Source organism: Lygodium microphyllum, chromosome 23 (assembly GCF_053477565.2).
Source record: "Lygodium microphyllum isolate KBCC chromosome 23, Lygodium_microphyllum_v1.1.10, whole genome shotgun sequence".
NCBI lineage: Eukaryota > Viridiplantae > Streptophyta > Polypodiopsida > Schizaeales > Lygodiaceae > Lygodium > Lygodium microphyllum.
In genome coordinates this window covers 50,272,925-50,290,113 of record NC_141157.1, presented here as the reverse complement: position 1 = coordinate 50,290,113, position 17,189 = coordinate 50,272,925, and the positions used below count along the sequence as shown (strand labels likewise).

The following is a 17,189-nucleotide window of genomic DNA, read 5'->3' as shown; positions in this document are numbered from 1 at the left end:
CTCCTAAGATTGGGTTTTTCAAAGAATCTTTGACATCAATATAATTTTCAATAGGCTAATAGAGATGATGATATACATGGATGTGATTCCTTCGACAAACAATTTTATCCCCAAAATACTCAAGTACTTTTAATGCAAGGAATGGTCAAGATCAACACATTCATGAGGAATCAAGGAGAAATGACAAATTTCAATATGAAGACCTTGATGACATGTCAAGATCAACACATTCATGAAAAATCAAGGAGAAATGACAAATTTCAATATGAATACCTTGATGACATGATACCGCATGGACAACCCAATCAAACTTAATCACATGGGAATATTTCACTTGGTCATCATTCATTTGGCAACAAGAAAAATGAATCGTATTCTTTTAACAACAATCATAGACAACAATATCATTGTGACAAAGTATATAAAAAAAGATTAGAACATCCTAGTTCAAAGGAGATAATTTCTCACCACCGGAATTAGAAGAATGGATCAACTTTTCACCACCGGAATTAGAAGAATGGATCAACAAGCTAGAAATGTACTTCACCGTCTACCCACGTGATGATGAAGCAAAGATATATTATGCAACCCTACACCTAGATGGTTATGTACACACATGGTAGAGATATATAAGGAAAATTGGGAAGAATTTTTTAGACTTGGAAAGACTTTAAATCAACCATGACTCAAATATTTGTATCTGTAATGGAAGAAGAGATACTAGAAAGAAAATTGTATGATCTTAGGGAAGGAAACTCTACATTTAGATAATATTCTAGTCAATTTTTAAATCTTTGTATGTATGTTGAGAGTATATTTGACTTGGCAAAATTGAACAAGTACATCACTTGTCTTGATCCAAACCTTTTGACAAAGGTTGGGGCAACAAAGCCTACAAATGTCCATGCAACCATACAATATACCAAATGCTGTAGTCAAAATTATAGAAGAGAATTGAGCTATTTTCAACCCAAAACAAAAGTGACTTACCATTCAAATCAACCAAATGAGAATTTCGACCAACAAAGATAAAGTTACAAATAAGAAAGCATGGTTCCAAATACTTTAAACAAGATTTTCACCGACCCTACAATATACACTTTTAAACAAGGCAACAACTTTAGGTATAATGCTAAATCAAAAGTGGATTTCAAGAGAGCTAATGGTGGAACTAAACAATCACCTAAGAATGTCAGTAGTAAGCCTTTTCCAATTATAAACTTAAATAATTATGTTTCAAGTATAGTGAGAAATAGTCAAGTGATCATAAACAAGGCACCTTATCAACAAAATAGGTTGTCCTAGATCATGAGAACCAACCTCAAGATGTGAAGCCTCTTTAGGACTATGGTATGCAAGCATTTGTAAAAATAGAAAACTTTCAAAAGATAGTCTAGAGTTTGTAGTGCTGAAATCTTAAGAGTTCTTTCATGGTGGCCTTCAAGTGCCTTTAACAAGTTCTAAGAAGAGTTTTGGATTTTCCTCATCCATCGTTAGTATAAATTATTGATCACACATCAAAATATCAATTATATCAAGTTTGTTCAGCAAAGCAGTTACAAAAAAGGGCTTATAATTCCTATTGGCCACAAAAAGACAACTGCTTCTAATGGATCTCCTAAAATCAGTTTTGGAAAGAGCTTAGGACTTTGAATTGAAGTTCCAATGTAGTCTCTTGTACTACACTACCTCTTTCATATTATTGCACCCATAATGCACAATAGCCAGGTTTGTTAGTGCAACTCTAGAGACGATGCCAACCTGCAAATATTTAAGTCTTACAATTCGAAAGAAGATACCTTGAGGTACCACCCCTATAGCTTGCTCTTCCATCCCTACCTGCAGTATCATTTTGAGCAGCTAATGAGAGCAGTAGAGGTATTGCAGCTAAAGTAGCGCCTTTCAGTATCCAAGTTGCCACAATGTCTTCTTTGGGGACGAGCACAGCGGACTAATAATGGAGATAACTCTAGCATGCACCCTACTATCATCAGTTGTAAGGTAGGTCTTGAAGTGACCCAGAGGGCGACACCCACGCAGAGATGGATGCGAGCAATATAATAGTCGCCCTTGTCTTCATCACAAAGAAATGATCACATTAACAGTTGCTGGGTCGAGTCGTCACAAATTTGAGCGCGTTGGGTTCTAATTAAAATGGATTACTGCTAATTATTTTTTGAACAACCGTCTGTGATAACGTACAAGGTACAGGCAAAACTGACAAGACTCTGAAAATATAATAGATTCGTTCGATGGGAAAATCAGCACGAAATCTCCGCAAAGTGCGTCAGACCCAGCCTGGTTATTTCACATGGGCGGTTGACGTTACCTGCAGGTATCGACGTACATGTACATGTTACCAAACCACCTCTGGATTTCCATTTTTTTTCTGTTGTGGGCAGCCATCTTTTCCCAGCTCGTTCCTCCACATGTTTTTTAATAGATACTAGCACTCCCTGCGCGCTTCGCAAGAAGTATGTATTTGTATGTGTGTATATTTATGTCCACATCATTCATTCCAGGGCACATGACACTGATGTAAGTGTATATCGTAGTAACAGGCCCCTGGACTCTGGAGTGACCTGCATCAGAAGTTTTCCTTGTGGAATTCGAACTTGGCGTGGGAGCTCTGCGAGAATTTCTTGCACAGGCTGCTTAGCTCCTTTGACAGGCCTGGCGGCCCGCAGTAAAACACACCTGCATGCGCGCGTGGACACAGATTATTACACACCAGCACCACTCCCACGAATAGGCATTCAGAATTAGTGCTCTTGAAAAAAACTGGTTAAAATAAAGGCAAGTTCCCAAAGCAAGTGGTTTACATGTTCCAATTTTATGCTACTGACACGGTACCTATGCGAGCATTCGGATGGTTGGCAGCTACCCTCGAGAACACCTTGCGCCAGTTAGGCCTGGCGAAATGAGTGCGAACCTGATGCAAAAGAAAGAGAGGAGATTCAGTAGAACGATTCCAATTGTTTGCAGGATTTGGACGGTATGACTATATTAAGAATCAGAAAAGCATACACAGTTTTACAACCAAGTTTCAGCACTACATTAACCAGCTCTCTCAAGGGGAGCTGTAGATCTTTGCCCTAGGGGCCCTGTATATCTTTACTTTGGGAGGTTCACTTGTCTTCTGTGCCGAACTATGAGATTCATATCATGTATAGCTTCTTCTTGGCTGGTTTGAAATCGGTAGGTTCTACTTAATTACAACATGATCCATTTTACCCACTTATATGACGAGAAAAAATATATTGTACCCTAGTTCCTGACAGTATGTCCAAGCCATTCTTAGCATGATGGAGGGCCTGCACAAGGGTTATCAGGGCAGAACGTGCATCTCCTTCCTCATATACGCTTGTTAGGTAGTTGTGCAACTCGATCACCGCCTGCACCACATTATTACAAAAGCTCTCTTTAGATTCACCCTTCATTGTGAGAAATAAACCGTTTCCTGTTCCTTTGACTGGGCACTACACAAACTTTTGTTAGATCTATTCTACAGACAGTCCACGGTAAAAACTGAAAGAAAGAGCACATGGTTCTTCAACTAAGCATTTGATACAACTGATATCTTTCCAGAAGCACCTTAAGATGAAAGAAACCCGATGATCTTTAGGGCACTCTACTAAAGCATTGATACATGTGACCTTTTCAGACAAACGTAATATGCTCAACTATGCATTGATTCAATGGTAGAACCTCAATGAGAAAGAACAAACCCCCAGATTGGTCTTTCATGCAGTGCTCTAGTAACGCGCTGATACATGTAATTTTTCAAGATTAGACTACTCTACTAAAGCATTGGTACATCTGATTTTTTGAGATTAATCTTATTATGGAAGCAACTCTACTTATTGTGGGATTATGATGGTAATAAGTCCGAGCTAGCTTACTTTCTGATCTATCTCTGCGACTTCATTCATGACACCTTTGAACCACTCGAAGGAGCCCTGCTCTCTGGTGATCCAGTAGAAGTAGGCTTGCGTGGGGGGGGCAGAGGGATGGCGCGATTTCTTGGACCACCTGTTGGGAGAAGGGCTGTAGTAAGGGGAATTACTGTTGTTGCTACTGATCATCATATGCAGTGGGCTGCATGCTGAGCTGCTGCTGCTGCCGCCAGTCACCATAATCGGGCTAGAATCACTGCTACCATTCGAGCTTGTTGAGTAGTCGCTGCCCACTGACGATATGCTTGAGTCATAGCGTGAGTCCTATCAAATTCATCCAACCAACAAAAAAACAGAAGGAAAGCCCTTAGATCAATAGCTCAGATTAGTTCTATGGCAATATTTGGTTGGCTTTGAAACCAATGTTAGCATTTATAAAGACGGTCTTGCATCTTTGATTCTAAACATCCATATTCACTTCTTTAATAGAATTCACGCTTTGATAAAAATGCATTTAAAAATATTTTTGGGTCCTTTCTCGTGGTTTTTACTCTGATTTTCACTTATTTGACAAAATAGTTGATAATTGCGTATGGGTTAAATACTTGGGTCCATGAGTTCAAACCCTGTGCATCGCATTCCCAAAGGCATAATAAAATATCTATTCACTTCTACTAGGTTTTCTTCTGGACCTCTTTTGTCGTTAAAAGTCTTTCTTCTGTTTTTTCTTTTTTCCTTTCATTTATACTTATCTACTATTTATAGGTCTGAATTTTGAAGCAGCATATAGCTTCTCCACAATTACATACTTTTCATTGTTCTGTGCCTACATATGGCAGGACCATAACCAAGCTTAGGCTCTTGTTTTATCAAGTAAAAACATATATATCATAAGCTTATTGGCCATCTTTCATATAAGATAGAATAATTCCATTGAAACCAATGTGCTACAAATATGGGCATACAGTTGATTACACCACTAATCGTCTATGCTAATCAACTTGAGGAAAGGCCATGTTAGGGCACATTAGACACCATGGTAATCAAGTGGCTGATTTTCACCAGATTCAATTCGGCTAGCCTCAGGTGGTTTAGCATATCCCTGACCACACTTATGAAAGGCGTGGCGCCTATGCCCACTCCTACCAGCAGCATCACCTCGTATTTCTTGTAGTCCTGTGCAGGAGCGCCATAAGGGCCATCAATGAACAGCTTAGGAAACCTGCCAAAACATGTTGGCGCCTGAATTAAGTCCGAATATACCTTTCATCTCAATGAAGCAACCCCTACAAAGATAGCTACCGTGTCTCACACAGCCTTACCGAGGATCATGCTCCTGATCTTGATCGTGTCCCTTTACTAGGCTGTTTTTCTTCTCGGAGTGCTCCAAGGCCTGCAAATGACCATACAGGGCGGCATTAACATGACGCTTTCGCTGGAAGCATTTCATCAGTAGATTTAGGGCGTTCATGTTAGTCTTCATAAAAAACTGAGGTTAAGTATCCGATGGTTCATGTTAGTCTTCATGAAAGAAAAGCTTCAAAATCTTAGAGAGTAGGTTTGAGACTTGATTAAGCTGAGGCCATTTATTTGGTTATAATTAAATCCAATGTCATCAGAACGTTGGAAAAAAAATCTAGCTGGAGGCCCTTCAACAATTGGCTCGCAAAAATTCTTCCTAGGAACATTGGTTCAATTTGCAAATTATACCTCCTTGAAAACCCGAGCCATTTCATGTGTCCAATCGCCCAAGGCTCGGATGTGCACGCTCAGGTACTGATCACCTGGGGCAGATGTGATGGAAAATGGGTGCCTGTCAGATGTGATGGAAAATGGGTGCCTGTCAATGATGAAAAATATACAACCCACCCCATGTTTAAGCACCACCACTACTACACAGATGTACATGAAAACACACATACATATGTACTATGCTGTATATATGTATATGTAAAGCTGACATATTATGTGATTGAGTAAATTTGACAGTTGCTTAGCCTTATTATTATGTTTCTTACCATTCGAAGGAAGAGATTGACGGACATTGCAGGAAAATGTACATGCCACTGTCATACTTGAAGCCTGGAGGCTTAGTCATGTACAATGCCAGCACGTCCCCTGGGTATATTGCTGCCTGCCAATTTAACCAAAATGTTAAAGAAAACCGGCTTTTGGCAAAACAATTTAGTGCTGTTAACAAGACCTTGCCTTCACGAGGAGATTCTGTAATGGAGGGCTCTCTAACCTTACCTTCACAGTGCTGACTTTATATTGACGAGCTCGGAAGATCCTCAACAATCTCTCGCAAGCATACAGAACCATTGGAACGGCTATGTAGATCCAAGTCTGCAAAGATTGCATGGTTATTAATGGAGTTATGTTAAGAAAAAGCATTGGAGATGATAGATATTAGATGTTAATACTCACGGTTTTCTGAGTCCAATCGTGAGCGAGGAAGAGGAAGATGGAGTGGACGATGAGGATGGCGTAGACGAGGAGGAAGAGATGGTGCGAGTACCAGAAGGCATTGAAACCGGTGAGCCTGTGGAGGGGCCATGGGAGCTTCACCAGGTTCCTGCGGAAGCGATGGTTGGCCAGGAGGTAGGCCACCCCCATCAAGAGCACCATCACCACCCCGCTCATGACCTCCAGCGTCATCATGATCTCCCACACAGACGGCTGCCTGTTGCCGAAGTCCCTGGCTATGGTCTCCATGAACTTGCCATGGTTGGCAGCTGCAATCCTTGGAAAGTCGCACCCCAAATGAGACCCCGCGTGCATCGCCACCCCTAGCCCTATCGCACCTCCAATCATCTGCACCAACCCATCACGCTTATTAGGGCAAGTCTTGAGATTTTGTGGCAGGTAACGCACAGGAAAATACAGCTCCAAATGAGATTACATGCCCACGACATATGTTAGCAGCATGAATATAGCAACTGAATGTGCCTGCACATTGTCACAACGTTATCGGTGACTGCATGACACATGTGCTTGCACGCACATGTTAACAGCCATCATAGCTTAAAAGATTTAGCTGTCCAAGCAGCCAAGCACAAATGCACATGCATCCACATAGGAGCTTAAAATCCCACAACAGAGTGGCTTGAAACTGAATCATCAGAATTGCCATAACCACATCTTAAAACTTCGCTTACCTGTATTAACACTCACAAAGAGCTCAAGGAATTGCTTTGGTCCATCTCTGACGCTTAAATATATGCTTTCTCTTTGGTGGGAACTTTGTTGAGGGATTAAGTGCACACATCCTCAAAATGACAACAAAATGTGCAAGCCGAATCTTCATTTGATAACTTAGGCCTAATCTTTTTGCACTTGGAAATACTACACATCCAAGGAACAGTGGTTTTGTTGACCCATGAGGTATATATTTCTGCTTTGTCACAACAGCATAGATAGCTGCACCAAGCATGGAGAATAGGAGGACAATGAAAGTCTATGGCATTTTTGGATACATCTATCCAAGAGATCATCAGAAAGTAAAACCTTAGAGACCATGGTAATGTTCGAGTTTCAATTGTCAAAGAAAACTTATTACTTATCAATACACATGGCACTTGGACACATTTGCACAAGGTTTATTTGAATGTAGAGGGGGGGAACATAATATTTCTCAAGTGCAAGCAATGGGTTTGTCACATCCTAGAGTTCGTTCAAGTTTTTCAAGTAAAGCTGCTCATGAGCTTGAAAAAAGGGGGGAAATGTACATATATTCTGGTTATAACTTCGTTAAGACGAGGAAAGATCCTGGCTTAATTTATGAAATGGCTTGCTCATTGGGATGAGAAGGTTTCATGCACACTTTGACCAAAGATCCTTCCCAAACCTTGGCCTATCTACTCATCAAAATACGAGGGTAGTTGGTCACTATTTTGACAGTTTTATTTTAATGCATGGAAAAATTTCCATTGATAATGAATAGTTACAGCCTATAAAGGATACTAGGCGCTCCGCGCCTAGTTTTTGTGGGGGGCGGGTGCTGGATATGTGGCACCCGCCTCCGCGTTCTCTGTTTTTCTGGGGGAGGTGGGGGCTGCCACGTGGCACCCGCCCCCACCTCTCCTTAACTAATAGTATAGATGCATCAAGGCATTAGGCCAATGCTACTAGCTTTTTATAAAAGAGACGGAAGACCCAATGGGTGTTCCTAATACGCTTCAGATACACTATGATCCGATCTTTCAGAGCGGGATGTCTTCAGCAGGAGTAGTCTTTTCCTGATCCGAGGATGGCTTGTACCTCAAACACCAGTTGTGCTGATAAATGAGAGACAAAACCTATGCTAAAAGGTTAGTTTAGAAATAATACTTAGCTATGCTCACAACCGGTGAGGAAAGCGAATGGTGCAAGGAGACGTGGAATAAGTAAGGATTTGTGGCAATCAATTTTTGAATAAATGTATAGAAATTGAAGTGATTTTGAGGCGAAAGTGATGAGAGTGGGTAGGCAGGGGAGGGGAGGGTACCTTGTGGAAGTTGATGTTGTCGTGGAAAGGGACGATGGAGCCAAGGAAGGTGGAGCGGAGCCAGGTCATGGAGTTGCGGCACACTGGCAGCAGCACCAGCGCCATGTTGAGCTTCAGGGTCTCGGCGGCGCCCTTGGCCGTGCACACGCAGTAGCCCATTATCAGGAAGTCCGCGCGCCGCCTGTACTGCACGAACTTCCACGCGAACAGCCCCGCCACCGCCGCCACCCACCACACCACCACCCACGCCCGCTGCCACTGCTCCTCCACCACCCCGTAGTACGCCCCCCTCCCCATCCGCTGCACCAACCGCACCGCCCCACGTGTCCTCCACCACCTCCTGCTCCCCCTCGGCACGCCCAATGGTAAGTACGGCGCAGCGCGCGCGCCTGCTGCCAGCAGCCCTTCGTTATTATTATTGTTGTTCTTATTCTTATTACCAGTGTTGTTATTGTCGTTGCTCAGCTTCTCATCCCACCCATACGCCCCTCGTGCTGCTGCCCGGAACAGCGTCTCCAACTGGCACACCTGACCATCCATCCAAGACACATTCTGTCAATACACACTGCTGCAACAACATTATAAGACCATATAAACCACATGTTACCAACCACAAAATTTGATTTGCGCTCATTTTCATGCATTGTCTCTTGTCTCTCTTGATCATGTCGCCATATGCTGCACTCTAATCTTCTCATGCCTTCGACTAATGCCTTGTAACCCTCAATGTCTCCGTGCATCATACGCTAATCTTATGAGTTCAATTTATAACGATATTGATATTGATTATGTCTCCATGCATTATAATCTAATATTCTGTGGTGTACTCTTAAGCTTCGATGGTTCCACGTTTGCTTTTTACCGCATTCTTAGATAGAACATTGACGTTAGGAACACAAAGATTAATTTGATGTGGCCATAAACATAAACAAAGGTTACTAACAGAAGTTCCCAGCAAGTCGACGCATAATTTTCATGCACGTTAGGAGAGTTGCATTAGTATTTAATTTAGACTTTGCTCAAGTCTACATGCTTTGAATACATGTTCTCGTTTTTACAAACTTATAGACCTCCATGCAACCCAGTTTGGATGAGCTTTTACAGACCTCAATGTAACCCAGCTTGTCTTCGTCTAGCTGTTGCATAATTAGCGACGCATATTCTTCAGCCTGTTCCTCGAGTATTGACAGCTTGTTCGAGGAAGCACTGAGCATAATCATCTGCCACAACACTCGATTGTGAACAAGATATTACACGGAACCATCCGAGGACACTTATACAACACAGCCAAGCTACTATTTAGTTAAACACTTAAGTGCGAGCTCCTTTCACCTCTTTCACCTCCTCTTCGGCAATCCGACCATCCGAATCTTTATCGCACCTAAGTAGGTTGATAAAGTGACAAATCAACTTGATTAGCTTAGCCAAAATGTTAAGTCGATTTCTGCCAAAAACAGTGGAAGCTTAGCGTATTGATTACAGGTCAAAGAAGATTTGAGCACGGGAATGGAAGCTGCCATCGGTGATTTGGCACCAATAGTCGCGCAAGCCGTTGAGGGTGATGCTCTTCACATGCTCCTCCCCCTTCCTCCGAGCTAAAGCGTCGAAGAGCTCAACCGCGAAAGCTGCAGAGTCCTCCATCCCTGCACCACAGTTGTTAACCGTGTGCATGGTCATTGGCATTATACAAAGGGTCAGACCTCTGCTTTCGTACTTAGAAATAGCGGCCCGAGTCCGCCGTCTCATTGTACATGAATTGTGATAGAATGAATCATTAAAATTACAGTGGGAGGATTATGTGGTATTCAGCACCCGTATTGTGGAGCACACATACCGATGCAAGCTGCAAAACATTCCCTAGAGAGAGTCCCATCCAGAGGTGAGGCAAGCTTGTGGAAGCGCCTCTCTACTGCCTCCCACCATTGCTTCTTGTCTCGGCGGCCACTCGCTTTGCTTATAAATCTGAGGCCTTCTAGCGCGTATCCAGCTCCTGTGAGGGATCCGCTGCTGAAGCTACCAAAACCCTGTGGATGCTGCATATTGTAGTTACTATACTGCTGCTGCTCTGTTAAAGCGTACTGAGGAGCACCTAAGCCAGTACCCATATAGTCACAATTATAATTAGATGCTGCTGCGGCTGTCTTGATGCGGCTAAGTTGAGGATCAAAAGAAGGCTGAGCTGAATTGTCCGGCATTAATGCAGGGCCACTTCTGCTCTCAGGATCTGATACTCCATGGATGCTGGAATACATTGCAATAGAGCTGTTGAGACTAAGGTTAACAGCAGAAGCTGAATATATATGCTGCTCTCGCGACTCGTTACCATGATGTTGATCGACCTTAACCTCTCTCAGGTTACAGCTATTGTCCTCTCTCGGGTTACAGTCACTGCCCTCTCTCAGGAGCACTCTAAAGGGCTTCGTAGCTGCTGTAATGTGGTGCTCTACACCAGAGTCTACCGATGTAGCACCTCCCTCAACGGCTGCTGCAGAGACTCTGTGTCTTTCTCGTCCTCCCCCTCCTCTTCCTCCCTCTGATTCCATACCTGGAAGAAAAGTGCACAGTGGCACCCCAACGTCCTCTCAGATGGCTGTATTCTACATTCGACGTATAAATCCTCCCTCATTGCGGAAAACCGCTCAGCCTCCGCGTCTTGGTGCCACCACTGCTTTTGTATGCGATCTTCGTCGTAACAGAAGCCCTGATCTGGGAAAAACGAACCATAGTTTATATTCCTTGTACCAAGGGGCTAGGCTGCGGCCATGGCGAGAAAGAAGTCCAGGCAAAGTATCTCGAAAATGTGGACGTAGGAGCTCGCATTTGAGGGACATGCACGGGGGAAATCAGCTTCTGTGACAGGATTAGCAGAAAAAAAGAGTAGCGAAGAAACCCTGGGTACTCTTTCTACTTGGACTAGAGCATAGAGAAGGCCGATCGACAATGATGTATGGTCGCTTCAGGATCACAGCAGAAGTAGATTATTTAATACGAACAGTTGGATACGAGCAAATTACTCTCTCTCTCTCTCTCTCTCTCTCAAGTCGAGCTTGCACCAGTTAAGCAACCCAAAACACTGGATATTTAACAGCACGTAAGAGAAAACGGGACGGGCTGGGCCTTGAAAGCTTTGACGAGTCTTTTCCTGCTAGAGGACAGGAGGAAGCAGAAGAAGAGAAGTAGGTCGGGCACACAGAAAGGCGAAGCAGCTGGAAGAAAAGGTAAAGCTCAGTAGGAGCGCCGAGCGGCAGCATTAAAGCAAGTAGCCTACTTCTCTTCCTCTTCTTCATCATCATCCTTCATATCTGTATCTGCCTTTCTTTTGTCATAGTCGTGGGTAGGAGCAGCAGGACAGTCTCGCGACTCCGAGTCTGTCGTTGGGTTGGGGGGGGGGGGGGGGGGGGGGGGCGATGGGATGGTGTAGTAGTGAGATTGATTGAATGCCGAGTTCGTTCAGTAGGAGTAGTAGGTGGCGAGAGACACAAAAAGAGAAATAATTCGTGATATTATATTTATTCACCCCGGTTTCATCTTTTCACCCGCCCTCTTGCTTCTTCCCCCCTTTATAACTGAGTAATATCTACTGCAAGCCCACCGCTTTCGTCATAACTCCAGGAAAGAGGTCCACACCTTCGAGGGACTTCTAAGTTCCAAGCCCCAACTCTTCATGAACCACACCTCTCTATCTTTTTGGTTAATGAGAAAAGAGGCTTTTGGGGTGGTTACCTACTAGAAGTGAATTATCCTTATGGCTTGGCTCTTTAAGATGAATAAGCTCTAATATTACTATCTACATATGTTTAAAGACAAGCCACACCCAATTCGATTGACCCGGGCGTGGTTGACATAGTCCAAGTCATGCATGTGCGGCAGCAACACTTTAACTCCAACCTGAAATTTCCAAGAACTTCACTTAGTCCATGCAAAAGCACTAAAATTGGAGAGACTTGCTTTTGCTTGGGCAACTTGACTGCCACGTGGTAGTTAAGTGTTGAAAAAGAGTCGTTGTGGGCTTGCTTGTTAGAAACAAGGAGCGAGAGAAAGAGAGAGAGAGCGAGATTCGTGATGGGCTATACTCGATTAAAAGCAAGCTTGACTCCATAGTTCTTCCCTGAGGTGTGGCTTATTACATAAGCTATGTTTGCCACCCTAGGTCATCAACTATGACCTAGGCGTGTGACACCTCTCTTATATCTACACATATAGTGTGTCGAGGTTAGTAGATGAAGGGCTACCCCATCAAAACACTACAAAGGCTTTATATCACAACCCTTTCCAGAAGTCTATGGGCGATCTAAACACATGCTGGCTTTTCCTCAATCTTCTTAACAAAGCCAAGCTTCCCCTTACAACCTTGCCAAAAACCAAATGAAGCTTCTCTAATAGTAATATCAATAATACTTGCATTATAAAATATACTAGCATTACGCGCACACTTCGCGCGCACAGAACGCTAGGCCGCTTCGCGAAGCGGCAAGCGAAGTGATAGCACGACAACTTCACTCAACAATCCATTTCTCATCTTTCTTTCTCCTCTTTTTTCTCTCTCTCTCCCCCCAAATTCCCTATGTCAAATTTCTCTCTCTCTCTCTCTCTCTCTCTCTCTCTCTCTCTTTTTGCCTTCTATTTTAGTTTATTTTTTCGTTTCTCTTGGTTCTCTCTCTCTCTCTTTTCTCTCCCCGCTTTTCTTCTCTCTCTCTCTCTCTCTCTCTCTCTCTCTCTCTCTCTCTCCTTTTATTCTCCCCCCTCTCCTCTCTTTTCCTTCTCTCTCCCTCTCCTCTTTTTTCATTTTTTTTCTTCTTCTTCTCTCTCTCTCTCTCTCTTCATTCTCTTTTTAAATTTTTTCTTTTCCCTCTCTCTCTACTTTTCTTCTCTTTACGCTTTTCTTCTCTCTCTCTCTCTCCTCTCTTTTCCTTCTTTCTTTCGCCTCTATTTCTTCTTATCTTTCTCTTTTTAAATTTTATCATTTCTCTCTCTATAATTCTCTCTATATATTCTCTCTCTTTTCTTATTATTCTTCTTCTTTCACTTTCTTCTCCCCCTCTTCCCCCCCCCCCCCCAGTCTCTCTTAAAGTATGTAAATTCTATATTTTCCCTATATATAATTCTCTCTTTATGTTTATATTCTCTCTCTTCTTCTCCTCTCTCTCTCTCTCTCTCTCTCTCTCTCTCTCTCTCTCTCTCTCTCCGCCCCCTTTCTCCTAATTTTCATTTTTTATTCTCTCCCTCTCTCCCTTTTAAATTTCTTCTTACTTTCTCTCTCTCATTTTCTTCTCTATGTCTCTCTCCCCCCTCTCTCCTCTCTTTTCCTTTTTTCTTTTATTCTTCTCTCTCTCTCTCTCTCTCTCTCTCTCTCTCTCTCTCTCTCTCTCTCTCTTAAATTTTATATTTTCTCTCTCTATAATTCTTTCTTTCTTTTATATTTTATATTTTCTCTCTCTATAATTCTCTCGGTGTGTTCAATTTCTTTATCTTCTTATTATTTTCTTCTCTTTGTCTCTCTCCCCCTCTCTCCTCTCTTTTCTTTTCTCTCTTTCTCTCTTAAATTTTATATTTTCTCTCTCTATAATTCTCTTTCTCTATGTTCCTCTCTCTCTCTCTCTCTCTCTCTCTCTCTCTCTATTTTAATTAAACAAAACATTTACATTAAAAAGTTTAATCTAAGAAAGAGAGAGAGAGAGAGATAAACTTTTGATTTAATTAAAGGAGAGAGAGAGAGAGAGAGAGAGAGAAAGAGAAAGAGAACCTAGGCCCTACACATGAGAGAGAAGGGGGAGGGGGGAATAATTTAATTAAAAAGGGGATGGGGAAAAGAAAGAGAGAGATTATAAGTGTGAGAGAGGGGAAGGGGTTTTAATTTAAAAAAAGCCCGGGGAGGGAGGGGAGGGGGGGGCGCTTTAATGAAAAAAGGGAAGGGGAAGAGAAATGAGATATTGTAAGTGAGAAAGAGAGGAGGGAAGGGGGTTTTGATTGAAAAAGGGAGGTTTGGAAAAGGGGGTAGGTTCGGGAAGCCCTCTGAATGTTCGGGGCTTTCTGAACCTATAACTAAAATAATATAGTTGTAAGATATCTCTCTCCATATGCATCTTAAAGATGCCACAAGATTAGTCCCCAAAACAACTAGCCACATGCTTTCTTCAGCTACCTAAGACTAACATTACACACATGGGCTTTCTTCTTAAGCAACTATAAGATAGCTAAGCTATCTCTCTAGCATAGCATCCCAAAACTAACTCAAATTATGAGCTTAGATTCCTTAGACATAGCAACCCTACACTGGAATGAGGGCTACTCTAATAATGTTCCACGCATTGAGTGACTCCTCATCTAAAGTACCTCTATCTCCAAAAAGGGCAACTTTAGACCTAGATTAGCACTAAGTCTAGCATCATGGAACTCATTTTTTATTCTTTTCCATGCAGCTTGAGCTGAAGAATGGTGCCAAAGCAAGTCAAATATTGTCTCTTTCTTCCTCAAGCACATGGAGCACTAGGGAGAGACTTTCATGAATTTCCCCATTCTATCCTTTCTGATGAGCTTTTAGCAATCACTTTCGAATCCACAAGAGCATGCTCAATTTTGTGGATGGGGTGCTCATCCACAATTTATTCACACTCTTTTCATTCTATATTTTCAAACCTTCTACTGGGACCTTGGGAAGAGGGTTTTTCACTCTATCATTATATTTAGAAACATATCATCTTTGCACTTTTCAAAGTCATTGCTACCCTTGGCCACTTCCATTCTCTTACCTCTTGGGAAAATCTACAATTGCAATAGGTGGGTCTATGTTGCCATTCCAAAGATAGGCTACGATCCAATTTAGCCTCTTTGAGCAACCTCACTTCAACATCCTTTAGGTTTAACTTTATTTTGGTTGCATGTATGTTCATCAATTCTTCCCTACACATGCTCCATGTGTCAATGCACCACTCTTTTCTTAACAAGAGCCTCAAACATCTTCCAAAGAATGTTCCATGTGTCAATGCAACAACTCTTTTCTTAACAAGAGCCTTAGACATCTTCTAAACCCATGTTACAAGGATCTCTCCATTTTGATAAGCAAGCAGTGATAGCCAAATCGTCTAAATGAGTGACAATTGCCCCTTATATTCATGTCCTTGGACCATTGAAGGGTCTTAAGTGTGCCCTTCCACCTCTTCAACAATGCATTGTCACTTACATTTCACCAAGCACACATTATTCATCCAATATTTGATGATGATTGCCCATGGCACATCCAAGTGTAAATGGATTACCAATTTGAAGAGAAGACAAGAGGGCTTGTCCTTCATGGCTTCAATCCCAAATCCCCCATTAGCCTTACAGTCACATAAGATCTCCCATGCAAATAGCATGCCACTTGCCATTATTTGCATATTGCTACATAAAGTCTCTACATTTTCTTTCTAGTTACTCCCAATTAGCCTTAAAGAAAGTATATGCAAGTGCCACAAATGATGTTGCAAAGACACTTGCCTGTGTTTCTTCATTTTGTATTCCACCTTTTCCAATAGGCACCCAAAAATTTGCTTTGTTGTTAGGACAATCCCTATTAAGTACCCTAGATATCTAAAGTCTTCTTTCAACTTCAAAGTTTTGAAGCCATATTGTACAATTGATTTAGTATTTCCATCATAAGCCAAGTAGTGTGTTTTAGTATTCTGGTTTACATCAATCAAGAGATAATGGCAAGCCGATCATAAATCTCCAAATGTCTATCCATATTCTCTTTATCCCCTCCAAGATGTTTGAGTTGTCATCTATGGACATCTATGTGGAGAATGAGGACCTATCTAGGAGTGATAGCTCTGAAGTCTATAGTCCTACATAAGGGATCTATAATTACACATGAACAACAATGAGGCACTACCTTGCAAAACTTCTCAATTGAACGAAAGGTGGAACAGGAGTGGAAGCATAAGTAGAAGTAAGAGAGAAGCAAGAGCTATTGAGGTTATGGGAAGTCCAATTGTCACAATGCGTGACCTGCCTTCTCTTATTCTATTGTCATAAAAAGAATAAAGTGATAGTGTGATGAGAAACCACCACTTGCAGTGCATAGGTGTACATGCAGTAACTATAAGTAAATGTAAGCAGCTAAGCACATGTAGCCTTTAACCCCCAAAAATCTCCCTCTTCAATGCAAATATGCTTGAGTGTGGAGAAAATAAGAAAAATGTGACAAATTACAATGTATATAATAAGATAAGGAATAGATGTTATCTCATCCTATGCCCATCATCTTCCTATGGAAGGCATACCATTCCATTTGGAGACTTTTACTCAATAGATATGTAGGAATCTCATCAATCGGAGATCTTAACAAGCTCTATGTGCTTGCCCTCAACCACCTCTCTGATAAAGTGGCAAGGGACCTCAAGATGTTTAGTCTTCACATAAAAGACCGAATTACATGCCAACTAATTGGCACTTATAGAGTCCAAATGCAATGTGGGAGTCATAGTCATATCAAGTTCTATAACCATATGGCATGACAATAGGGCCTCCTTGTTGCAAGCCTTACTGGCTGCAATGTACTTAGCCTCACCAGTAGACATGATTGTGTATTTTGGCACCCTAGACATTCAAGAAATTGCATCTCTAGCAAAAGTGAAAATATAAGCAAAGGTGGACTTCTTACATTAGATATTTCCACCACTAGCCACCACAACAAATGCACATATCTAATGCGTCCTTAAACTATCTCATGATACCTCACAATATCCTAATATCACCTACCAAGTGTCAGCATAAATCAAGGCATAACCCCCACTACAAATGCTATGTCAAGTCTAATGGCTATCATG

General features: G+C 42.0%; 1 protein-coding gene across 3 annotated transcripts; it reads right to left on the bottom strand.

Moving 5' to 3' along the window:
• Nucleotides 1-2,138: 2,138 nt before the first annotated feature.
• On the bottom strand, nucleotides 2,139-11,754 carry LOC148016172 (respiratory burst oxidase homolog protein A-like). 3 transcript variants are annotated; one of them, XM_087664583.1, is made up of 15 exons: nucleotides 10,217-11,754; nucleotides 9,863-10,025; nucleotides 9,715-9,763; nucleotides 9,489-9,602; nucleotides 8,383-8,910; nucleotides 6,324-6,710; nucleotides 6,147-6,242; nucleotides 5,915-6,030; nucleotides 5,607-5,736; nucleotides 5,219-5,289; nucleotides 4,959-5,118; nucleotides 3,903-4,220; nucleotides 3,267-3,395; nucleotides 2,823-2,932; nucleotides 2,139-2,697 (listed from the first exon to the last, which is right to left on the bottom strand). In XM_087664583.1, exons 1-14 carry the CDS (start codon nucleotides 10,923-10,925, stop codon nucleotides 2,834-2,836), a joined length of 3,069 nt encoding a protein of 1,022 aa, XP_087520709.1. In that variant the 5' UTR covers nucleotides 10,926-11,754; the 3' UTR covers nucleotides 2,139-2,697; nucleotides 2,823-2,833. The 3 variants fall into 3 exon arrangements, with proteins under 3 accessions (XP_087520709.1, XP_087520707.1, XP_087520708.1); XM_087664581.1 differs by having other exon boundaries at nucleotides 2,854-2,932; nucleotides 10,217-11,753; XM_087664582.1 differs by having other exon boundaries at nucleotides 2,854-2,932; nucleotides 5,607-5,709; nucleotides 10,217-11,752.
• Between the last annotated feature and the right edge of the window lie 5,435 nt (nucleotides 11,755-17,189).